The sequence below is a fragment of the Paroedura picta genome, chromosome 3, assembly GCF_049243985.1.
Source record: "Paroedura picta isolate Pp20150507F chromosome 3, Ppicta_v3.0, whole genome shotgun sequence".
NCBI classification, from domain to species: Eukaryota; Metazoa; Chordata; class Lepidosauria; order Squamata; family Gekkonidae; genus Paroedura; species Paroedura picta.
In genome coordinates, this window is record NC_135371.1 from 44,296,839 (window position 1) to 44,323,463 (window position 26,625).

At 40.3% G+C, this 26,625-nt stretch overlaps 1 protein-coding gene across 1 annotated transcript in view; it reads right to left on the minus strand.

The window, feature by feature from the left end:
• Positions 1 to 454: 454 nt before the first annotated feature.
• The window catches only part of APPL1 (adaptor protein, phosphotyrosine interacting with PH domain and leucine zipper 1), a 41,171-nt gene continuing 15,000 nt past the window's right edge, over positions 455 to 26,625 (minus strand). Inside the window, exons 5-22 of the mRNA XM_077325488.1 lie at positions 23,797 to 23,884; positions 22,922 to 22,963; positions 21,946 to 22,004; positions 21,406 to 21,552; positions 20,794 to 20,876; positions 20,539 to 20,697; positions 19,171 to 19,359; positions 17,972 to 18,014; positions 15,958 to 16,014; positions 12,837 to 12,928; positions 11,917 to 12,099; positions 9,038 to 9,087; positions 7,300 to 7,474; positions 7,169 to 7,205; positions 6,471 to 6,617; positions 6,305 to 6,355; positions 5,030 to 5,119; positions 455 to 3,883 (exon numbers count right to left, since the gene is read on the minus strand). Coding sequence (XP_077181603.1) covers positions 3,737 to 3,883; positions 5,030 to 5,119; positions 6,305 to 6,355; positions 6,471 to 6,617; positions 7,169 to 7,205; positions 7,300 to 7,474; positions 9,038 to 9,087; positions 11,917 to 12,099; positions 12,837 to 12,928; positions 15,958 to 16,014; positions 17,972 to 18,014; positions 19,171 to 19,359; positions 20,539 to 20,697; positions 20,794 to 20,876; positions 21,406 to 21,552; positions 21,946 to 22,004; positions 22,922 to 22,963; positions 23,797 to 23,884 — 1,839 coding nt within the window. The 3' untranslated portion in view covers positions 455 to 3,736. The remainder of the gene's footprint in view (positions 3,884 to 5,029; positions 5,120 to 6,304; positions 6,356 to 6,470; positions 6,618 to 7,168; positions 7,206 to 7,299; positions 7,475 to 9,037; positions 9,088 to 11,916; positions 12,100 to 12,836; positions 12,929 to 15,957; positions 16,015 to 17,971; positions 18,015 to 19,170; positions 19,360 to 20,538; positions 20,698 to 20,793; positions 20,877 to 21,405; positions 21,553 to 21,945; positions 22,005 to 22,921; positions 22,964 to 23,796; positions 23,885 to 26,625) is intronic.

Sequence of the window (26,625 nt, forward strand, 5' to 3'; positions counted from 1 at the left end):
TTTTGGGTATTCACATAATACAAGTGTGCATAGGATTGTTATTTAACTTACCAAATTCACAAAATACATACCAAGTGATCACAAATCTTACAGTGGAGTAACAAGAAACAAATGTACATTTTAAATCCCTACTCATGAGATGTTTGATTGCAAAGAATTTTAAAGGCTGTAAATCAAACATACCACAACATGGGCCTATACACTCACCTAAATAATATTCCCTCCCCCCCAAAAATCAGTGTCATCCCTATCTGCATGTTATCAGGATGTGCGATCACAATTTTATGTATACAGATAAGTGATTCTCCAAATAGATCGTATACATGTAAGGTTCTTGAATGACCAACCAATAAAATATCAAACTGTTTGCAGGATGTTTAAAAAATTTAGGTACAGCTAACAACTGTAAAACTGTGTTCATATTATTTACTACAGAAACTCATATATACTATAGTTATAACTAAACGTTGCTGAAGTCTTATTTTATTAGTATACAGATTTCAGTCAAACTGAAAATATCAAGTTGACAATAATTAGAAATCATTAATACAAATATTCAGGGAAACTGTATTAGATTTAAAAACATTGCAAAAATCACAGTCACTGAATAGGACCAAACCATTACATTACTGTAAGAATTCAACCGATTTACTACATTACAAAAATCACTTGAGTTAATTTTACAAACTTCTCACCTTGCTTGTAGTTATACAAAGTTATTTCTTTAAATGATGACAATTTAGAATACTTTTCCTCCAAAATGACGGCACATTTTTAACTTAATTTATTGTTTGATTATAGTTGCAGGGTGTCTAAAACATGACTAGAAATAGTGATTAAAAGTAGAACAAGTGAAATGAAATCAGGTTGTGTGTTATTATATGCAAGCAAGAAACAGCAACACCTGTAGTAGAGTGGGGGAGGGGGAGGAAAGCATGCTAGGATTTTTTTTTCATATGCTATTTCAAGGATGTGTGGATGGAGAAATACTCTTTTAAAAATAAAAAGCTTGCCACTGCTAAATATCACATTTCCTTCTCCACTTTTGTATTTAAACTTGATCAATATTACTTCACAAAAACTCATAGTAAACATATGAGCTAGAAGTTGTGCTCAACTCTTCAGCTGCTTTAAAGTAGGAGTGGGGGGGAAACATTGTTAAAGAACAATGGAACATTAGTTTAATGATTACCAGAATAATGTTTCACAAACATTTTTTCTACATGAAGAATCTCTTAGTAGGAAAATATATATTTGTTATACATCATTAAATATGGCACGAGTGGTTCTGTACCATCAGTGAATCAGACAATCAAATTACATGCTTGCCTGTTCAGAGACTGGGCATTTGAACCCTGCCTTTTCTTCCCCCTGAAGTCTTTTCCAACCCCCTTCCAGAACTGCTGACAGGTTGAGGGATAGGTGAATTTTACCACCCCCTCACCAAAGCGTCATTATATGCAGGGCAGTTAGACCCTAAAAACAAGTTTTCTCATGGTTAGAAAAGACTGTAAGGGAAGGACAATGCAGGGAAGACGGCTTCCACTGATGGATCCAATCAACTATCTCCCACAAAAAAATAAATGTAGAAAGTACATGTTCAGATTTTACATACCTTTATAACAAGAGATGAAAATCTTCAACCCTATTTCCAGGACTAAGATTAAAATATCCCCTGGTATATAAGCCATTAATCAATGTTGTTGCACATTTATAATTTTTTTTACAGAAGCCCTGTATATTCTCATTCTACACACACACACACACAATGTTATGGCATGTGCATGTTAACTCTCCACTTGATTAATGTTTCCAAAGACAAGTTTTGATCTACTAGGTAACTTACATTCTCCAATTCCATGAAAAACATATGTGCAAGCCCTTTTAAAACTTATCTGACAACTGGTAGAGGGGTAAAACCCATCAGTTTTATTAGTGAAGAAATACAGGTATTATGCACATTATAATACAGTGTATGAACATAACATCTTTACATATATACACACACACACACGCACAAAGACTGCAAGCAACGACTGGCAGAGGTTAATCTGAAAATATAAGACTAAGCACTGCCTACCACAGAAATTGATTATTCAATACAAATTTAAAATTCCCATGGGGTATATATGGCTTTATTAAGCTAAAAAAGGTGTTATAATTATGATGAGCTTTGCCAATTTAGAAAGCAAGCTGCCTCCAACTATAAAACATAGGTTAGTATTTCTTTACCACAAGTAAATGAAGCAGCATTAAATGTATTTCCATCAGCCTTATGCATGGTACAGAAACTCCTAGATTTACTGGAGGCCTATCCAACTCCTTGGGATAGATATTCATACAGCTTCCTGGCAGACCGTAGGAGAGCTCTATGGGAGTGGACCTGCTACCCACAGGTCTCAGGAGTGGGCAGCGTAATAGGCACTTCAGAACATCTTCGATACCACATGAGTCATGATGCCTTTTTATTTCTTCAGAGTGTTTTTTTTTCCATTTCACTTACAAGAAATTAGGGATATCAAGGGGGTTTTCTGAACAATTCTTTGGGCAATTTTTTTTTTAAGGTAAACCTGCTTGGATGAAAAGGGTGTGCATAACTAAATTATAGGACCTAGACTCCCTTTGTTCATATTGCAGATTATACACAGAGCTGACTGCACAGGAGACTAGATGTTGGCCTTGACTATTCTGAACAGCCCATTTTAGATTGTCCATTGTACAGATTACTTTTAATGACACTAATGGCTTGATAATTTGGGATGTATGACTTTATAATTTCTAGTCATTAATTTCCTAGTTACTATTAGTATAATATAAATATAAGAGATAAAGATTAATATAATATAAAAGATAACCGTTTGTATTAAAAGTCATCTGTGCAAGAGAAAAATGCGGACATCTGTTTTTTAAGACATGTTACTTTTTTTGAAAGAAAAACAGACCAGCCTATTCTTCTTAACAGTTTAGCAGATTTATGTAAACTATATAAGCACTTATGTGGCACACCAAGCTGTTTAGCAAAGTCGTCCTGCAAAACAGTTGTCAACAACATTAAACATCTGTATATCTAATTTTAATTCACATAGCTCAACGGTTAGTTTATAAATTCTTTGAGCAAGCAGTTCTTCCATCAACGTTCTCAAACCCAAGGCTCCAAAGACTCCATGAATGACAGTAACCCACTGCAAATCACTTGGACACATCTTTACTGTTCTTATCTTAAAATGGAAACATTGGTTACTTCAGTTGCTAACCTACATTCGTTCTGCAGTCACTGTTCAAGGAAGTCATCAAAATATGTTGAGACGCTAAGGCCAATAGCATCCATTGCAGCTTCAAAATGAAAGTCATGAAAATCATTTCATCTAAAAACATTATTGTGATTTTTTAGGGGTTTGCAGTACTTATTTTCTCCTGGCCATTTATTCGCAGAAGCATTTAGCAGCAATTAGCACTATACCTATTTAAAGAACATTTTGAACATGAGAATAAAATCATAATTTATGCCAATTTTTATCTCATTAAAATTTCCCTGGTAATCAAAAAAAGTCCATGAAGTCCAATTCTGCTATAACCGTTACACATGGTATGAAAGAAATGTCTGTATTGATATTATGCAAGCACAGGAAAAGGAAAATGGAAGTTCAAAATATATAGTATCTAATAAAGGAAACCCTCCACCTTCGTTCCTTCTGCATTCTATGCTGTCTCATCTCAGACAACACATAAAGTCAGTTCATGCTTCAGATTCACGTTTCTTCTTCCCTTCTTCTCCCAAATCACTCTCTTCTGTCTGGCTACTGAGGACAACAAATTGGCCCTCTCCAGCACTCTGATTAGATCTACTAGAAGCCGCTATTAGACGGCTTTGCTCTTCCAAGTCCTGAAAAGAAAAAAAGGCAATGACTTGGATACCTTGATACTGACTTGGAAAAAAAGAGAATGGGCCATGGGCGCCGCGGACTAAATAATGTGCTAAGGGCTGGGGGGGAGGAGTTAGGGCGGGCTCTGTCCGGATGAGGAAGGGTGCCGATTGGCCTCTTCCTCCGGACTGACAATCGGAGGGCCCAATCGGCAGGTGCGAAGCGCCTGCCGATTGGGCCTTCTGATTGGCTGCCCGCCGGCAAGGCAGCAATTGCAAGCCACGCGCAGCGCGGCTCGCGGTTGCTCCGTTGCCGGCGGCCTGACGCGTCGAGAGGCGCAAAGCGCCTCCGACGCGTCAGGCCACTGCCACGCCGGCAATTGCCAGCCGCGCAGAGCACGGCTGGCCGTGGCTCCCTTGCCGGCGGCTGCCACCTCAGGGGCCGCACACTGCCCTGCTAGCGCCCGCTGTATTTCAGGTACAGCGGGCTTGATTACTAGTACAATCATAAATAGAAACTGTTTAGAAAGGAGGAGCGGGAAACTACAACATGTGACCCAAAATCCTCAGTAAATTAAGTACTCTCTCATTAAATGAATACACAAACTTACAACAGCAACAATCAAGTGTATTAGAAAGAAAAATTAAGAAAAAAAGGTAGAACAGCCTGAAGAATAGAAGCTTCAGCAAAGCATCTCAAATGTCAGTGTATGATATATGACAGCTAGAGTCCTGAAAGCTAAGAAGAAGTGTTATCAGCTGGTGTCCTGAAAGCTAAGTAAAGAAGAAGAAGAAGAAGAGTTGGTTCTTATATGCCGCTTTTCCCTACCCGAAGGAAGCTCAAAGCGGCTTACAGTCACCTTCCCATTCCTCTCCCCACAACAGACACCCTGGGGGGTGGGTGAGGCTGAGAGAGTCCTGACATTACTGCTCAGTCAGAACAGTTTTATCAGTGTCGTGGCGAGCCCAAGGTCACCCAGCTGGTTGCATGTGGGGGAGCACAGATTCGAACCTGGCATGCCAGATTAGAAATCCACACTCCTAACCACTACACCAAACTGGCTCTCAGAACACAAGAACACTCTGCCAAGGGTTCTAAAATGGACCCTGTAATGTCTTTTGAAGGAAAAACATGAAATTGAAGACTAGCCACAAATGCTAACATACCTTTTCAATTTGTTTTTGTTTGCTGAGCTCCTTTTGTTGTTTCTCTTTCACCCTTTCTATTTCTTTCTGTTTCTCTGAGGTTCTACGATCCTGATAATGAGGGTTAAAGGTGTTTAAATTCATATCATCATCAAATATCTATTAAATGGCATTAGAGCATATTTTACTACTGAAAAAGTCTTTGTTGTTGTTATGTGCGAAGTCGTGTCCGACCCATCGCGACCCCATGGACAATGATCCTCCAGGCCTTCCTGTCCTCTACCATTCCCCGGAGTCCATTTAAGTTTGCACCTACTGATTCAGTGACTCCATCCATCCACCTCATTCTCTGTCGTCCCCTTCTTCTTTTGCCCTCGATCTCTCCCAGCATTAGGCTCTTCTCCAGGGAGTCCTTCCTTCTCATGAGGTGGCCAAAATATTTGAGTTTCATCTTCAGGATCTGGCCTTCTAAAGAGCAGTCAGGGCTGATCTCCTCGAGGACTGACCGGTTTGTTCGCCTTGCAGTCCAAGGGACTCGCAAGAGTCTTCTCCAGCACCAGAGTTCAAAAGCCTCAATTCTTTGACGCTCGGCCTTCCTTATGGTCCAACTTTCGCAGCCATACATTGCAACTGGGAAGACCATAGCCTTGACTAAACGCACTTTTGTTGGCAGGGTAATGTCTCTGCTTTTTAGGATGCTGTCTAGATTTGCCATAGCTTTCCTCCCCAGGAGCAAGCGTCTTTTAATTTCTTTGCTGCAGTCCTTACATCAAAGAAATATAAGTACGGTAACTACACTAATAAGTAACTAACTGATAGCGTTTAAGGCTATGCAGAATTCTCAGGACCTGCCAACTGACACCCCAAAATACAGAAGAAAAAGAAATCATCACACCAACCACATTTTTTGACCACATACTGCCAGACAGACTGCTAGGTTACCAGGGATATTTTTGCTCTCCTTGTAGTACTGTGATATGGTTCTACAATTTTTTTATTAGAATTTATATTCAGAGCTGATGACATTAACCTTTAGCAAATGCCAAAGTACATGAGAAACTAAAGCGCATTCTCAAAAGACATCTTTGGATGGCGATTATTATAAACTTGACAAGTAGTTGGCTTTCTTGGGTGAGGAGATATTAAAAACTATATCCTGTAATGGCCTAAGCAATTGTAAAACAATCCTCGCTTAAGGAGGAGGCTTATCTAGGCGGTGTTCAGATTTCCTTTAGAACTACAATGCTATGAAATATGCACAAAACCCCTTCGTTTTATAGCCACTGAAAATCTTACCAATTCAGCATGAAATGCAATCTGTTTTGCAAGTCCTACAGAATCACAAATCTAAATGGGAAAAATTAGAAGACAGTAAGAATGATGGCCACTGTTTAATCTGTCATTAAATCAAATTTCTAACGTTTCAGAGAGGTTCAAGATAGGAAATCTATTGTAGCAATACCTTTTCCCCTTCGTTATTTGATTCAAATATATAGCAGACTGAAGTTGGTCTGCTATCTGGTCTCCCTGACGATGTTCGAAGCACAAATCCAAAAAGTCGTTTGTTCTCTTGATGTGTAGCATATAGAGCTATATTTGGCAAAGGAAACTTTTTTACAAAAAAAAAAACAAACAAAACAAAAATGAAATTTAAAATGCACTGGATTCCAGACAACAATGTACTGTAGCTTGCTTTGAAAATAAATGAGCTTACAAATTTAGAAATGCAATTTCCATGAAGCACATGTGGACTAAAATGGTTTTAACATTGCCCAAGTGGTTGCCCAAGTGGTTGCTGCGGGGGGGGGGGGTAGGCGCAGGTGCCGGTGCATAACACAGTGCACACGTGCAGGCGCACACACCTCCCTTCCCCCCCGCAGTGCGGCACTGGCTGCGTCAGCCTGGAACAGCCACCACACACAACCCAAGTTACAGTTGTGCTACACTGAAAGTACTTCAGAATGGAGTGCCTTCTACTTCATGATAAATTACATACAGGCTTATTTTGGATTTACCCTGAGTATTATTTATTTTTTATATTTACGGTCATTCAGACCAAAATGCCCTGAGTATTGTATGGCTGACAATGAGAAAGACCAGGCTGCACGGAAACATCAGAATAATTCCCTAAATTTGTTTGTTTTGATATTAGCAACTTACCCTGAGTCTTGTAACTTGTGTCTGTGGATCAATTAACCTAGAAGTGTTAATTTAAAATGTTACTGTACACAGAAAATAAATTGCATTGAATTTGCTTGACAATGTTAATCAGTTTTGCAAAGTACACTTACTTTAAGCAGTCACATGTGACTAACAGATGTGATTCTGTCATTCTGAAAATGTTATGTATAGCTCGAGCTGCTAGTATTTGGCGCATAGTTTCATAAACAACATCAGGATTTTCATCAGACTTCACTTCCATGGAGCCAAGAAATCTTACAATAAATAATTGATGAAGGATAGAATCTGTAACAAACATACATGAAACAAATAGCATAAATTACTTCTGGATTTTCCAGTATAATACTGATCTTCGTATGTCCAATACAATGTTCATGTGATGCAAACTATATTTATAACCACAGGACACTCCCCAAATGTTTGTATACTTTATTAAAATACATTTATTAAAATACATTTATTAAAAGTCCAAACCATACTTAAGTTGTAAAATGCTTGCACCAATATATTTGATAGCAGCCCCCTTGGGGACTACTTTTAAATATATTCAAGTATACTGGTGCAAACACACATTAAGAGATCAGACAGAAACTCATCTAAATTTTAGCAAGCGTGAAGCAATCATGCAATCTGGGAGTATACGAGAATAATACAGTAATGACCAACACTTTCAAGAAAAATTTATCCCATTTTTCCTCTAGGGTTTCAGGGTGACAGAATCTGTTTCCCCAAGGTTCCCCCAGGAAGCTGAGGAAAGGGAGAAAGTGTGCATGTGTCTGGCCTGCCAAGTTCCATGGCTGAGAAGGTATTTGAACCTGCATCCCCTCAGTTCTAGTTTAACCCCTACACAATACTATGACACTCTTAAGAATTTACTATCTTTCCTTACTGATGCTCCATTTCTTTTATGGAACCACTGCAAAAGCCTCCATGAAAAATAATCATATCCATGTGGAATTATCTACACAGCAATACTAATTGAAACGAAGACAATCTCAAAATTAACCAGGCACCAACCACATTGATTCCTTAAGGCAGAGTAAAGCAAATGCTTAAGATTTGAGTCAGATGGACCTAGGGAAGCAGGAACAGTTCTCAGGGAGATCTGAGACTCACTCCAGCCCTTCCAATTCCTAAATTGCTGGGCCAGCAAGAATAACTCCAATGTGATAATGAAATATGGACAAAATCAAGCCATATGAGGAGCCCAAGGATCAGATAGCAAAAAGCTGTGGTTAGCTGGTTCACATGAACCTTGTCTATCTGGGGAATCTTTGGCCAACCCTTCTTTTGCAAGGTTCTGCTTTCAGCTCTTCACAAAGGCTCAGACTATCCTATGGATTAATGCACTTGCCCTTAACATTTCCTTCCAAAGAACATGGACAGGCATCATGAGTTAAATATTCAATTGTATTACAGAACCTGCTTGCCTTGGAGAAGCTCATGTTGAAAAATAAACATTGGAAACCCACTGCCACAGAGGAAATATATATGATCATATACATGTGTACCAACTAAAGTTTCAGAATTAAACTATTTGTCTATGTACTCTTTTAATTCCTCTCAGTGTCACATTCAAAATTACTTCTTGTAATTCTTTTAATTCAGAACTTACTGTTTCAAATGCACACGCCACTCTCCAAAGACACATTAGTCTACAGCAGGGGTAGTCAAACTGCAGCCCTCCAGATGTCCATGGACTACAATTCCCACGAGCCCCTGCCAGCATTCGCTGGCAGGGGCTCATGGGAATTGTAGTTCATGGACATCTGGAGGGCTGCAGTTTGACTACCCCTGGTCTACAGGTTACATTAATGTACTTCAAATTTCATTAAAATTCTGCTTTACCTTCTGTTTCTGATTTAACCCCTCCAGTCTCTCCAAAAGGATTTGTACGCCTGTCAAAAAACCCAGAAATACTATAATCAGAAATCAGTGTGTAAGTATCACTAATAATCTCGGTGCACTGTAATAAAAGAAGCAAACAAAATTTCAAGGTTGTAGATTTTGAAAGATTCAAAACAATGAGCTTCAGACAGATTCAGGTGGATAGCTTCAGAAGACAGCACCTATTTTTCAGAAGGAAACAAGTGGAAGGACAGCCCTGCTCTAATTGAAGATCACAGCCAACCCTGAACCAAACTGGCATCTTAATTCTGGCCTGGCAAAAAAGTCATTAAAAAAAAAAAACAGGACCAGGGAGAGTAGCCCAGAAAAAGACACTGCTTTACACAAAATTGCATGCTGTTCCACTTGTCATCTATGGAAATTATTTCCTTACAAGTCACCATTTCAAGTACAGTGTTCTAAAACTACTAATGAGATTTCAATATTAATCAAGAGAAACATGGCTATATCTGACTCTCAAACATCATTACTCAAATTATATGCAAGTGAAAATATTCTAGGCTTCCAGTCTTAGAGGCAAAGGAAAGGTGTCATCAAACTGGGGTGGGGGAGAGAAGGCAGTAATCTTCTAGATCAGTGGTCCCCAACCTGCGGGCCGCGGCCCAGCGCCGGGCCGTGAAGGCCATGGCGCCGGGCCGCAGCTCCCTCTCCCCGCCCCCCCCCGCAGTAAAAAACTTCCCAGGCCACAATCTTGCGGCCCGGGAAGCTACTTACTGCGGGAGGGCGGGAAGAGGGAATCAGGGCCGGGCTGCACCCGTGCAGGCCGCGCCCGCGCGGCCCGATCCGCGGGCGTGGCTCGCGGGCGCGGCCCGATCCGCGGGCGTGGCTTCCGGGCGCGGCCCGATCCGCGGCTCGATGCATGGGCGTGGCCCGCGCAGGCGCGGTCCCCGCGGGCGCGGCCCAATGCCCTGCCGGTCCCCAGCCTAATAAAGGTTGGGGACCACTGTTCTAGATGATATATGAGGTAATCCATTTTGTAACACAGAGGAAAAGAAATCCAAGACACTTACAGTATTTATCCAAAAGGATGATGACCATAAATGTAACAAAAAAGTTATACAGAGAAGTTTATTATTGCACATACCCTTTAGCTTGTATGTGAATTTAAACTACCCTCTATTTTTTCTGGATGCACTCCTGGGGAGGTGGGAAATGTGTAAACCTGAATCTTATATTATTTATAAACTGACCCAGATTAAGCTGTTCAGATTACTGCTTGATCAATCTGCACTGTTTTATAAAGTTGCCACAAAACATCTTCTGCATGATGTAGTCTGGTTCTACTGCTGTTTATGGGGGAGGCAAAAATTTTAAATGCTATAAATCAGTGGTCCCCAACCTGCGGGCCGCGGCCCGGCGCCGGGCCGCAAAGGCCATGGCGCCGGGCCGCAGCTCCCTCTCCCCGCCCCCCCCACCCCCGCAGTAAAAAACTTCCCAGGCCGCAAGCTTGCGGCCCGGGAAGCTACTTACTGCGGGAGGGCGGGGAGAAGGAATCAGGGCCGGGCCGCACCCGTGCAGGCCGCGCCGGCGCGGCCCGATCCACGGGCGCGGCCCGCGGGTGTGGCCCGATCCGCGGGCGCGGCCGGGCCCGGTTCGCGGGTGCGGCCGGCGGGCGCGGCCGGGCGCGGCCCGATCCGCGGGCGCGGCCGCGGGCGCGGCCCGAAGCGTGGGCGTGGCCCGCGCGGGCGCGGTCCCTGCGGGCGCGGCTCAATGCCCTGCCGGTCCCCAGCCTAAAAAAGGTTGGGGACCACTGCTATAAATAACCATCATGCACAAATATTTTAATTTTAAACCATTATTTTTGAACAAGACTGCATCTGATTTTTTTTTGGGGGGGGGGGAGATAGTTAACACAATTGCTTGTTTATCTCCCTATCAGATATCACTCCAGAAGCCTAGATCATTTTCACTCACCTCTTTGGCTTAGGAAGAGAGTCACCAGTATGCCATCACCACCTGGAAGCAGGGCTATCACATTTCTCTTGAGTTTCCAAGAGGAAATACCCAAGGTGCTGGGGCAAGCAAGCAATAGGAAAGGAAAATATACTTTTTTAAAAACAATTTTTTGTTAAGATTAAACAGGATGAAAAAAAAATTGTCAAAAAGAATGAGACACTGCACACAGAAGCTGAAATCCCTGACATGTACACCACTGTGTTAGATTCTTCTTCTCTTCCCTCACAGGGTCCCATGCAGACAAAACTCTCCTGGACCCTTTTGGTCCTCAGATTTTCTAACTGCCAGCCTGGCCCTTTCCATGCATAAACTCTACCCATTGGGCTCAAGCACAGATAAGAGCTAAGTTTAATAGTGGTTCACACTAGTCAGGACTCATTATTAACCAGGGATTTGAATCAGTTTTCAAAACTTAGTCGGGCCACCAGATCTGGGTTGGGAAATTCCGGATTTGGGGGTGGAGACAAGGGAGAGTAATAGGAGGGGCCCTGGCAGAGTTTAGTGCCCTACAAGCCACCATCCAAAACAGCCATTTTCTCCAGGGAAATCAGTTGCATTCCAGGAGATCTCCAGGCCCTGCCTGGAGTTCAGTAACCTTAACACTTGGTATTAAACCCTAGTTAAATGTGGATTCTGCTTATGGTCAGTAATGACGACCAGCTCTATTGGCATAACCCTTAAATAATCGTTAAGGCTGGCGGAAAGAGCAAGGGAAACTCATGCTAAGGGAAGCACAGGGAAGACAGCAAAAGATCCAGCCCACGTTCAGTCCTTGAATTGAAGGCATGATAAGAGTATAGGACAGCATCAGCAACCTACAGTTTTGTTTTTGTAACAGCAAACACTTTAATGTTACATCCTACCTGCCTGACTGTCCTGGGGTTTTTGCCTGGCCAGGTTGATCGTCACTCACTGAAGAAATGATGTCAAACTGTATAGGTGTGTCAGGGGCAACAAGCGAATCCAAAGAAAGTGCTGACAGAGAAGCTGAATCAGATCCCAAAGACCCAGTGCTGCTAGTACGATTTGTGGGAGGACGAGACTGTCTAAAAAATGAAGCAAAACCAGAAGAAAATGTATCAAATTATGGTATGTCAAACATATTGGGGGGGGGGGGGAGGCAGCATTGAAACATTCATCATCACAACATAAATCTATTCTGTGTCTCCTTAGGAAACTGACAATGTGAAAACATTTAGCTGAAATTCCACTTCAAGGAGTGCCATTCTCCCACAAAAAATGCTTCAGAATCACAGCATAATGAAGACGAATCCTACTATTTCTAGTTAAGAAAATGGACCTGTCCACACGAAGGGGCAGGACCACGGGGGGGGGGTTGTTTTGGACATGATGTCCCCCTTCATACTCCTTCCTCCCATTCCAGAACAGAAAAGGACCTTGTTGGCCAGTGTGCCTGTTCCAGGACTTGGTTGGGGAGAGTCCATAACACCCTCCTTGCCCCCTTAGGTACTCCTTCCTCTGTTGAGGCATTCCCTGCTGTACAGTCAAGTTTGAAGTGTGAAGGACCCATCCAGAGTAAACAAAAAACCCTTAATTTATTAAACAAACAATGTAACAGTTAAGAGAGAACAGTTATGCACCCAGAGAGAATTTAACACAGGGTACTCTACAAATATACAATGCAAAACTTCCAGATAGAATATGATCAAGCTCCCAAACATGACTGACTTTTTCAAAACTTCAGCAATCCAACTAGAGCTCAATGGAACCATCTTGGTCTATAGAACCTGATTCTTAAACACTCTGCTGTTTTGCAACTTACGCTACAGGCCTCATGCTCTCATGTCTCTGCTGGAAGGAAGGTGAGGGTGTGACCGCCTCTAGAGCTGACTGATTTACACGTGCAGCAATTTCCTATATTTGGGGGGAAATAAAACTACAATTAAAGATTTCCCTTTAAATAAATATAGTCCCTTATTACTATTTTTATTATTTATATGGAAGATCACCAAGAAAGTCCAGGGTCACTACACAGAGGCAGGCAATGGTAAACCACCTTTGAATGTCCTCTGCGTTGCAAACCCTACAAGGGACAACATAAGTCATCTGCAACTTGAAGGCCAAACAACAACAAAAACCTGTATGTGGGAAATACAGACTTCTTGCAGCCATGTATCATGAGAATCATGCCTCGCACTTATTTTAATTGCTTCTATGAATTTTCAATACATCACAGGGTAAATGCTTCATCTGATTAGACACTGGGAAGAAGAAGAAGAAGAAGAAGAGTTGGTTCTTATATGCCGCCTTTCCCTACCCGAAGGAGGCTCAAAGCGGCTTACAGTCGCCTTCCCATTCCTCTCCCCACAACAAACACCCTGTGGAGTGGGTGAGGCTGAGAGAGCCCTGATATCACTGCTCGGTCAGAACAATTTTATCAGTGCCGTGGCAAGCCCAAGGTCACCCAGCTGGTTGCATGTGGAGGAGTGCAGAATCGAACCTGGCATGCCAGATTAGAAGTCCGCACTCCTAACCACTACACCAAACTGGCTCTCTTTCACTGGAGAGAAGGTTACCAGATATATTCCTAAACAAAAAGTTCACCTGCAGTGGAAAATGTGTTTAACAGTTAAGAGAGAAAATGTGTTGTTTCTGAAGTATCTGCATATGCATTTTTCTCATATGTATTGATACAGATAATGAATTTGGTTTTATTTATTTATTTATTATTATATTTATATACCGCCCTCTCCAGGGGCTCATGGGCTAGCAATTCAGTCAAGGCTTATTCCACTTATAGGTCCACAGCCAACAGACATCAGCAAAGGCTGTACACCCCAATGTCAACATGCCTGGCCAGGTGCTCCGGCATCAAACTGGGCAGACTTCCTGTTCTAGTTTGTGGCCTCTTTTTTTGAGTTAAGGTTCTACAGCGTACATTGATAAAACACATTCTTAATTAAAAGAGCAGTACATAAATGTTTTAAAATGAAAAAAGTTAAATCTTATCAGGACTATAACATCTGGAGAGTTCCCTGAAGGGCTTAAAGAGGCAGTGGTATGCCCTTTACTGAAAATATGAACGCGGGACCTGCGAGACCCCGCCAACTACCGCCCAGTCTCGCATCTTGTGTTTCTGGGTAAGGTAGTGGAGTGGGCTGCGGCAGACCAGCTCTTAGCATCCTTGGAGGAAACTTTGGCCCTTGACCCATACCAGTCTGGCATCTGTCCTGGCCACGGGGTGAAGACCATATTGGTCGCCTTGATAGATGATATTCAGCACCAGCTGGATTGAGGCGGTTCGGCCATTCTCATGCTTTTAGATCTGTTGGCCGTATCTGATGTGGTCAACCATGAGCTATTGGCCCACTGCCTTGCCGGGACCAGGATTAGGAGGCCTGATCTGCAATGGCTGGCCTCCTTTCCCCGTAACTAGGGTTGCTGTGGGGGATGAGTTGTTGGACCCTTGTGGGCTCCCATGTAGTGTACAGCAGGGGTGATACTCTCCCTCACGCTTTTTAACATCTATATGTGTCCTCTTGCCCAGCAGGTCTGGGGCTATTAGTTGGGTTGTTACCAATATGTGGATGACACCCCAGCTCTACTTCCTAATGGACGGCCGGCTGGACTCCCCCCCCAGAAACATTTGCCAGTTGTTTAGAAGTAGTGGCTCAGGCAGAGTCGTCAGAAACTCAACCCCTCCAAGACGGAGGTCCTGTGGCTGGGTAGAAGAGGGCAGGATGAAGAAGCACGCCTCCCATGCCTGCACAGTGTGCAATTAACACCTGCACCGATTGCCAAGAACTTGGGAGTGACCTTTGATGCATCCCTTTTTCATGGAGGCTTAGGTCACAAAAGTAGCCCAGATGGCGTTTTTCCATCTTCGCCAAGTCCAGCTACTATCACCCTACCTGTCCTCAGACCACTTGGCCACAGTGATCCGTGCAACGGTCACTTCCAGAGTAGACTTCTGTAACTCGCTCTATGTGGGTGTGCCCTTGACTTTGATCCGGAAATTACAGCTGGTACAAAATGCAGCTGTTAGGGTCCTCACCACAGGCTGATTGCTTATGCCCCCAGCAGGGCTGTTTGCTCTGTGGATATGAATCTACTGATTGTCCTGGGCCCCCAGGGCGTTCACCTGGCCTCGACCCGGGCCAGGGCCCCAACCTGGTGGAATAAGCTCCCAAAAGACCTGAGGACCCTGCCAGAGTTGCCAGCATTCCACAGGGCCTGCAAGATGGAGCTCTTCCGTCAGGTGTATGGTTGAGGTCAGGGTGGAGTCCCAGTATTCCATCTGAGGATCCCCCCCAAGGTACAATCAGATATGGCGCTTCACTGAAAGGGGAGAGGGGATCGGGGAAATTAGAAGGATTTAATATGCGATTGCCTGCTGCCTATGTGTTGCAAGGGATGGTTTTATGGGTTTTATTGTATTTTAACATTTTTATTGTTGTGAACCATCACAAGACCATTGGAAGAGTGGCTGTATAAAAATAAATAAATAAATAAATAAATGTCATAATACTCCTATCAAGTTCAACACACCTCGTCCCTTACAAATCAACTCAGCACTGTCAAAGGTACTCCATGCTGTAATTTATATTATATCGTATCCCTTTGATGAGGCCAGCTTCAAGTTTCTGTGTTAATTTTCAGCATGTCAAAAATTCAACTACATTGAAGACATTCTTATATAGGCTCAGTTCAGATTTCAAGATGCACCATAATTTAACATGAAATAAAAACTCAGTGGCTTGATTCAGACAAGACAGAATGAAATCTTTTGAATACAAATGTCAGTTTTAAAAAGGAAGATTCATAATTCTTGCTGTGAACAAGTGCTTCAGAAAACATCCCTCTTGATCCCTTTGTTTAGCAAATAACTGAATTTTATTCCAGGGCTCTTCTGACACTAAAGTTTACACATAAAAGTTAATTACCTCTGGGTTTTCACTTAGGTATATCTGTTTAGAGATGTTGTTTATTGTACATATCCACTAAAAAGGAAGTAAAAAGGTCCAATTAGGTATACAATAATTCATACTGGTTTCCTCTGTCATGTCTATTACTCGATTTTCTCATTCCTTTCCTCCATGTAATTTTCTGCACATTTTCATATTTATGGGTTGGTACCAGCAGTCCATCAGCAGGTGGTGCTGATGGTTACAGATTCATCTCCCTCAGTCCCTTCTGAAAACAGAAAGGTTTATTCCTAGGTCTGACTGACCATCTGCGTCAGTGGGCTACAGTGAAGATGGGGGTGAAATCGTCCTTCCCAACTATTTTGTCCACTATTTTTGGCATAAATTTTAGCAGCTTTAGAAGGGATTGCTGGATAGGAAGTGAAATCAAGGAAGATCTAAGATCCCTATTCAAACAGATTGCTGGATTCAACCCTACATAATAAAACAGCTTTTTTTCTTCATTTTTTTGAAGAAATTCAAAATATGGAATGTATAATAATATACATAATAATATACATATTATACATGTATATACATATACATATACATATACATATACACGATGGAATGTATAATAATAATTTTAAAAATTATTTTTAACCTGCCCTTGTTGTACTGCTCAGGCTGGATAACAACATTTTGTAAAAACATATCATAGCCACAAAAAAGACACATAAAGATACCATTAAATTATATTTTATTGTAAAAATTAGTAAATGGCTCTTATCTAATAAGAACAGGGGAGCTTTAAAGGAACTGAGAATATTTACAGTTGTTGACAATTAAATGTTGAGGTCACAGGAAAACTAAAGTAGTTCTGCTGGAGAATTTAATGCCTCGGGCAGAGTATGATCAACAGGCATCTCAATTCTACACAAATCAGTGTAACACTGATAATAAAGCCATGCTCTATCCTACATGGATGCACACCTGACAGTGAATCCTGTCTTACCAGTGCAGCTATGCTGGCACCATGCCCAGGGGCGCATGACTGGATTTCAATACACAGGAATGAAGAAGAAGAAGAAGAAGAAGAAGAGTTGGTTCTTATATGCCGCTTTTCCCTACCCGAAGGAGGCTCAAAGCGGCTTACAGTCGCCTTCCCATTCCTCTCCCCACAACAGACACCCTGTGAGGTGGGTGAGGCTGAGAGAGCGCTGATATCACTGCCCGGTCAGAACAGCTTTATCAGTGCCGTGGCGAGCCCAAGGTCACCCAGCTGGTTGCATGTGGGGGAGTGCAGAATCGAACCCGGCATGCCAGATTAGAAGTCCGCACTCCTTACCACTACACCAAACTGGCTCTCTGAAGGTTTAACTTGTAAAGTTTTGGCATTTTCCCCTCTTCTTAATTTCTTCACAGAGTGACTAGGTTGAACCAGTAATTTTCCTGGATGGAAGGTATTTCTATCTATCAAGTCTGGCTTCCTCACCTCCCACTGCAGCCCAAGAATTCCCTCCAGAATGTTGTTAGGAAACAGGAGACCCCACAGGAACCCCCTATGAGGAGGGAAATTAGAGATCTGCTACATAAGGGGCAACTGGCAAAAGCCACCTCCCATTCTGTCCATAAAAATTCTCCATGGGATCTGATCCAGTATCTTTTATGCTGACTTTCCCATTTGTTTAATATATTACGTAGTCAAAAGCAAATTCTGAATAAACTCCCTTTTTGTAGCCCTTCTATATTTTTATTATATTTTTATTTCTTTTTAAAATTAAAAGAATTTATAAAAAAGAAAAACTGCCTTACAGTTATTTTAAAGTTTTCATTGGTGTCAAATTTGACTTTGGATGGTCCAGGTTAAAAAAAAAACAGGACCACAATCTTATCTAGATAACAGTTCTAATTCCTTCCAGAGAGGAAGTTATTTTAAGTCTGCTGTAGGAAACACAATTAAATGTTTTATGAACCACAAATGTAGCGTGGAATAAGCTTTTATAAGTCAATGCCTTTTGTAATTTTACAACTGCTTTTTTGATAAGTGTACCTCTTCATAATCTTTTTTGCTCTCCGCTTGCAAAATAGAAGACCTAGAAAAAAAAGAAGGCAAAAAATTGCTGGGATTTACTTTTTCCAGGGACTTTAACACTGTATTTTCTATATAGCATCTTTCATTCTGCTAGATGTTATTCCATATCAATGCTGAAAGAACTCATGTTTATACATTAAAAATTCTTGACCCTGACTATTCGTTTATATATTCATTACATATTTATTTATCAATACAACCTTTAGTATACTCTAAACAACGAATAAATTTCCACATATACATTTGGACTGTAAGATCTGTGTTATGGGAAAGTGCCAGATGTGCCTCTCATCCTGCTGTATTCTACAAATATATATTTGTTAGTATAGCTGAGACACTCCTGGGAGATTTTTGCCACAATTGTGCAACACACTCAGCTTGTCATAATAAGCCAGCAGTGATGGCAGATAAAGAAACAGGAAGAACAGCCCTCATGACCTACAGACGGCGATGATTTGATGCAGGGAGACCATGGAGCTGGATCCTAGCAGCTATCTCCTCAGTTCTGCATGATTCCCACCCACCACTTGCAGCCCTCATCCCACATGGCTTTTGTCAGTACTGGCATTACGGGACCTATAAAAGGCTTTCCAATGGTCAAAACGGGCCCCTTCTGACACATTAGTACTTCAGACATACATACTACTATCCAACCCATAGCAGCCCATTGCTTTTGATCAGAAGTCATCTGACTGGGGGTAATAACCTCACAACCTTGTCAAGAATAACTGCTTACAAAAGAATATCCCTTATCAAGTGCATGGTGATTTAACTGGCATTGAACAATCTGGGGCTTGATTAATACCAACAGTGCCAACATATTATTCCAAATGATTGCTTACACAACTAACATATACTACTACTAATAAACAAAACATTTTATTCTGAACATGCGCACTAGTATTCTGAACTTCAAAATATACGTAAGGTGCCAGTGCACAAGATAATCAACATCCTAATAATTAAATTAATACTAATTTTATTTAATTTAACAGAAGCAGTATTTTTCAGCAATGACTGATGCATTGTCACTTTCTTAGTAAGCTGAAAAGGAAGAATACTGGTGTGTGCCTCCCAATCTCTCCAAAGAAACTATGAAATGGCTTGTAGCCCCTCCCCTCTACTTGCCAATAAAGTAGTTCAGAATGAATACAAACTTTTTGCCATCAAAAGATGTTATCTGAAAGCAGTATCTTCTGTCTTCACAGTCCACAGCCATGACTGAACAGTTGTCTATATCCATTACAAGTCCTCCAGCTACATCTCCTCGTGCCTGGCTCATTAAGTTTCCACCCTGAGTGAAATAAAACTGCCTGTCCCAACTGGAAGATACAAGCCCTGTTTTACTGGGGGAAAAAAAAAGAAAGCAGACCAAGGATTACTTAAAATCATGAGAGAAATATAAAAAAATATTTCAGACCATGTTGAAATAAATGGTAGACTAAATGCCTCTGAAATACGCTTATATAAAACTGTACTATGAAGGATAGCTAAATTTTAAATTTTAACATTTAATGCATGGTTATTCCTTTTATCAGTAGAATGCAAGATCCTCCCACATCTTCTGCATCATGGAGAGTCAATTTCCACTCAACAGTAGGGAGAATCCCATTGTCTCTCCTATGAGGCAGTAGAAGGTTTTAGACATAACAAATCAGCATGTGCTGCTACACAAAAAAAGAGCCCAGAGGAGGGCAGGTAGTTGTGAGTTCCTGCAATGCACGTGGGTTTGGACTAGATGACCCTTGGGACTAGATGACCCTCCAGGCTATGTAAAAACAGGGTATGTGGCCAGACTGAATTCAATGGCATTGAAAAGCAGGATTTTTTTTCCCCTCTTTTCCCCTCACCACACCTTGGTGGACTCATTTACTATCGTAGGTTTCCCCAGTTTTGATCCTTTCTTAAATCTGCTTTGCTGGAAATTTTGTAGAAAGTTAAGCCTTGAGGGTGGGAAAGTTTGAATTTCCCCATCCGCATAGGAGCTATTTCTCCAATACTTTCCCCATGATGGCCACTTCTTCTTTCTGCCACCAGGGGACTTGGTTTGGGCTTTAAAAAATATTAGTAACAGAATATAGTTACACTGTTAATAAAGCATTATAAAGCATTATAACAATAGGCTCTTAGAATTCCCAGCCTTTGTTCAAAAAAAATTCTATAATAAATAAATCTCTAACCTCTTCCATTACAAAGAACAGGCATATCTTAACAAAAGGAACTGAAGACTTCTTTTTTAAATGAAAGATGGAAATTCAGAGAACCTGTTGCACTTATTGTAATACTGCTATAAGGAAAGTCAGTTACAGATTTAAAAGGAAAAAAACTGACCCTACTGGAGGACTGGGGTTGGGAAAACGACTATACGGAAGCACCCACCCATTGCTACTGCACTAACCAGCAGTCCCAATAGCTATCTGTATGCAAAAGCCACCCTCATTAAAATTATTTTGTATTTGCCCTTCATTACTATTAAAAGTAGTCATTTACTTATTTCAAAATAGTTTATCTGTAACAGTTCTCACTTTCTTGCATTAAGATAACCAGCTTTCCGTGTAAGGTTCCGTTGACTAGGAAATTTTGTAGCATCAGCGTCAGGTAAATACAGTGGGTCACTGGCTACCTCCAAGTCTTCTATGGTCTGCTGCATAGTCTCTACTTCACGATCCATTTCCCTGCGAACACTAAAAAATATAGGACATATGTTCAATGCCTTGTGCGACTGCAGTTAACGGCTAAAAAGAGACAGGCAATTCATTTTATAGAGAAAATTAACTTACTCCTGTACACTTGTTCCTATGTTCGTTAAAAACTCTTCCAGCTGTTCAGTTAGATTTTCTGATCCCATCTTGAAGAAGCTTATCTTTTAGAACAAAGAATGAAGGAATTTAGTTGCAATTAATTTCTTCCCACACAACTAAATTATATTTCTATTTTGCAGGTGGTCTTACTACCTGAAGAAGTCATGGCTTGCAATAAATAATTACTATTTGTTAATAAGGAAGTGTAGCTTTGTATAATGTATCCTTGATATTTGTTCTCTTGGTACTGTGTCTTAAGAAATTAGGAAATCTGTTCAATTGCACTGTACAATTAACAAACATTAAGGAGGAGGAGAACCACTACCAATGTCTTAGGTTCTCAATTATATAAGCTTTCTTTATACTATGAGCAATTTTTCATTGCTGCTATAAGGAGAACAAAGATTTAAGTCCAGTGGCACCTTTACGCCCAACCAAAGGTATAAGCTTTTGTGTGCATGCACACTTCTTCAGATATAGATATGAAGGGACAGCTTCTTCTGGACAAACTGTAAAGGGTTTAAGAGAAACCTTACATACCCAAACCTTACATACGTATTTAGGTTCAGAAATTCAGTTTAAGACATTCACCTGGGCTTGCATGTACCCTAATAAGGGTTCTAACATAGCGATTTTCTTCTTGTACTGAAGAGTATTTAATGCACAGAAGTAATGCATCATAGTCTGATGTTGTTTCTTCCTGGAAGTATACACATCTTCCGTAACTTCATATTTTACCTAAGGAGAAGAACTTTCATTGAGGGCACAGGAAATGACATCAGTGAAGGTTTCTTTATGTTCCACCAGAGGCCAGACATACATGTTACAAATAAAAGGAATGTACTATTTATTACACTATTTATTACAACATGAGTTCCTTTTAATTATCCAAGGACAGTCTAAAAGTAGAACAATCCATTTTCAGGATTAATACATTCTTCTCTACACTGTACACTGGTTTATAATCATCATCTCTACAATAGGTAGGTAGTCTTTTTTTCATACTACTTACCAGGACTGCAAAATAGACTTGGAGTGGAAAGAAGTGCCATATACAGCATTTAAAAAATATTAGGTGTTATAATCATTCTATAAATGAACCAGACGGGCTATACTGAAAAGTGGTCAAACCTTCTCATTTTCTCTTTTTTTTGACAGACGACTGTATCTGGTGATGGCAGCATCATGATCTACAGAAGAAAATTAGCTTTATTCTGTACTTCCACTCTTGGCATAACAAAATTTATAAATATTTAGAAAAAATATATTTTTTTCATAGAAGAAGGTTCGCTACCCACCACAGAACTTCTTTCATTTTACATGAAAGTAAGTTTTAATTATAAAATGCAAACTTGATTTTGAATGCATAGTAAATATCAATATCAGCAAAATAATTATGTTACTATCTATGTTACCAATAATTCCAGAAATATTTCTACAGATGGGGTAACTAACCCCCCCCCCAAAGACTCTAATTTACTGACCATATTTAATCAATGTAATTTCCTTTTTCTAGTTCACAGGATGAAGGCCTCCCCTTTTTTAAAAAAAACTTTAATAACAGGAATTTGCCAGGCATTTTTCCCAGTCACCTCATTTAAAATTCACCATGACTTCAGATTTTGATACTGAGGGATAGTTATTTTAATTAACAAATAAGCAAACTACAAGCCTAATTCTAGTAAGAATTATACTCTTCTAGATCCATTGTATTCACCAGCCTTACAAGTGCATAGCTCTTGTTAAGATTACATTATAAGTCTCTGAAGTCAGAAATAGGGGTGCTGTTAATGTTCCAAGTGCCCTAAAAACATAAACCACAAGACTTTTAAATTCTGACTATTTATAATCTAACCCAGTGATTCCCAAAGTGGGCGCTACCACCCCCTGGTGGGTGCTGCAGAGATCCAGGGGGGCGGCGATGGGCCACAGGTGCATTTGGGGGTGATGAATAACTAATAAAAAATTTTAAAAATTAATTTCCAGGGGGCGCTGAGTAATATTTTTTCTGGAAAGGGGGCGGTAGGCCAGATAAGTTTAGGAACCACTGATCTAACCTCAGGTCATAATATACATAAGTGGAAATTAATATTTAATGTATACTTACCATTACTCGAGATCTGGAAAACTTCTTTTAAAGTCAGGATCTCTGAAATGCATATATATTAAGGTACAGCACAATATTAGTGGTGTGTTGCTGATAACACAAATAAAGCCAATTCATGGATTTTAGATCTCTCTCGCTATCTGCTCCTTTAACATCTAACTCTACTGTAGTAATCAAACTCTTACGTATTACTTACAATTTGAGGTTTTATATGGCATGGCAATATAAAACATAACCTTTATTCAATAATAGAAGTGTATTTGCTCAAATATTATATATATTTTTCTTTTTTAAGTTATCAAAGTTCACTATAATCATAATCATTACAGTGTATGTAGAGTAATATACATAAGAAGTTGGTCATTCCATTTATTTCCAACAAGTCACTGGGTTTAGGCTATATACCAGCCTTTCTCATATTTTTTAACGTTGAGAAACCCCTGGAATATTCTTCAGGCTTTGAGAAACTCCAGAAGTGGTGTGATCATGAAGAATTTGGTTGGGAAGCACAGCTGTGTACATGCCCACCTGAGGCCATTTGAGAGGCGGACAGGTCGATATGACCCTATATAATCATATCACCCAATAAATGTTTTTAAAATATATTAAAAATGAATTAACTCCCATTCATTCTGGGAACCTTTCCACGGCTGTCAAGAAACCTCAGGGTTCCACAAAGCCCTGATTGAAAAACGATGCTATATACTATGAGCATTTGCTTACTATCATCCATACAGATGACAATAATTCTCTACTTCACTCACTTTACATCCAACAACCAGAAAATTTGAGTGCAAAAATAATAGTAAAATATGTTCAATGTTACAGAGTGAACCCTTATCTATAAACGTAATTGGTAATGTTAGCTACCATACCTTTTAAATCCCTTTCCTTAAACTGAGTAATGGGAAACATCATGGCATCAGCTAACTGAGTTGACAGAACAGCATGACACGAACTGAGCTAATGAAAGGGGGAAAGAAGAATAGTATGTAATTTTGGCTACAAAATATGTAGCATTTCTGAAACTTTACAGTAAGCTGGAGTTAAGTATCTCAGTAGTTGAAACTAATGGAGCTTTAAAATACAGCTCAACTTCAGCAGGAACATACCTTTGGTCTTTACCAACTGCAAAAGTTTTGAATCAGTCCCTCCTATGACAGTTTCATAAATAATGCTAAGAATGTCCCTTGGTTTGCACTAGGAGCTCAAATATTGTTTATTCAGTATCTTCCTTCATAGGTTTGTTTTTTGCCAGTTCTTTATGTTCAAACACCTTATCTTCCCTTTATTCTGTCTCCTCTTAACACTCATCATTTGTGGAACTCTTAAAAAAACTAGTACTGTTCAACTGATTGTTCTTTTTTAAAAAATATCTTTGTCTCATCTCATCTAGCATAATTGTGCTTAATTTTATTTTACTTTTAATATTTAATCCTAGATTAGATTACAAAACAACTAGGCAGAACTTGACTTTTTATATATTTATATATTCTGTATGGTGCATTTTTAAAATATTCCACAAATAAATATGAATGCAGCAAGTACACATGAATCTTCCTTATAATGAATCAGATCACCAGTCTACTCAGACTGGCAGTGGCTCTCCAAAGGTTCAAGCAGAGGTCTCTCATCGTCAGATCCTTAACTGGAGATGCAAGTGTTTGAACCTGGCACGCTCTGCATGCCAAGCAGATGCTCTAGCCATGGCCCAACTGTACATTTTCAATGCTGTGGCTTTTTAATTTAATTTCGCAAATTTGGAGGATCAAAATATCACTCATAACATCACTTATGAAAATGCTCTTAGCTAGAAACCACGTCTTCATATAAAATGTATGCCATCTATGCATTTTGTTATAGATATGTTGTTATTATTATTATTATTATTAATTAGATTTATTTCCCGCCACTCCCCGTAGGCTCGTGGCAGGTCACAATAGTCTTATCCCCATTAAAATACCCATTAAAAGACTTTAAAAACAATCCCAACATGGCAGAAGCTCTCATTATTCATATCCCTCGCGTATAGCCTTAAAGGTCAAAACCAGAACCTTGAACCTGATCTGGGCAGCAATTGGCAACCAATGCAGCTGCCTCAGCACAGGCTGGATATGGGCCCTCCAAGGTGTACCAGTGAGGACCGGAGCAGCTGCGTTTTGCACTAGCTGGAGTTTTTGGATCAGAGACAAGGGTAGGCCAGTGTAGAGCGAGTTACAGGAGGTGACAATTAATGTTGCACATTAATACATAGCTGTGAAATGATGACACTGGAAACATACATATCAATTCACCAACCCAAACACATTGACTTTTATTTACAATTGTTTAACATAATAGGGTTAAATATTCCTCATATAATGACATCAGTCCTAAATATCCCCCATACAATGACAACATTAACTGTTAGAAAAATGAAAGAACTTTCACAGTTAATTTAAAAGAGCTAGACTCGAATTCAGCAGCATCTTATAGATTGTGGGACATAGGCAGCAGTGGAAGCTAGATGAAGCCCAATTCTGGGACAAAAAATAGCAGTTGCTCCACCTGCAGCAGAGTCTTGCTCTCTCATCAGACAATAGCTGAGCATAGCAGCAGAAGGTCTGCCATCACAGGACATTAGCTGGGGGCATGTGGCCGACTATGTCTATGCAAGCCCAGCTGGGATGGGGCAAGGAAAGGAAGGGATTAAGAGAGAGACAAGAGAAGTGAGGAGCAGTGCTGGGCTTGGCATAGATGTTTGATCCCCAGGGAGAAAATGGAAAATGTCAGAAGAGATAGGGAAGGTGAGCTGGTTGGAAAAGGCTGAAAGGCTGCAAAGGGAAGAAGAGAAATCTAAATGAGGAGCTAGGCAAGATAAAGTTACCAGACTTGGGAAGGCCTAGTAGAACTATCCTAATGCAGAGATGCAGCTTACTCCACTCAGGATTTGAAGGAGCAAAAGTGGGTGGATGAAAGGAACTCCACTCATGAAAAATCCTGTTTAGACTTTGCCCAATTCTAATAGAGACAGAAACAAAATGGGCCACACAGTGTAGGTAAAAATTATAAAAGAACCATGAGAGGCAAATTGAAAACGAGAAGTTGAACAATCTACTTTCAAAAACAAGTAAACAGCAAAATCTGTTGCAAAAGGGAACTAGCAATGACTTATGTAGGAGTGTCTTATCTGCTAAAACAAAAATTTACCTACCGAACTACATGTTCAGAAATTAAGCAAGCATTCTCAAAGTTCTAAAAGTATACTATCATGAAAAGTTGAGCAGCATCTGGTATTAGCTATTTTCAAAAAAAGATTCTTCCCCTTAACCTAATGATGTATCTACAAAATAAACAAATTACAATGCAAGTGGGCTAACGGCCAGTCAATCTGGTGCATTTTAGCACAATCATCACAACCTCGGGTAACTTTCATTATGCGCCAATATTAGAGATTATCTTTTTGATTTCATTCACCAAAGGAGAAAACTTTAAGGACCAACAAATAGAGGATGCTTTAGATTTGATCCGAGTCTCTAAAGGGTCTTTACTAGGAATCTTTCCCACCCCTGCTAAAGATTTATTCACAATCTCACACAGTTATCCCTTGCGGTAAGGATGTCTCACCACCTGTTGTGCTGTAGTTTCAAAGTCACTGATTCCTGAGGAGTTTGTTTTTACTCTGGTGATCAAACTGGAAGAAATATTGGTCTTAAGACAGGGGA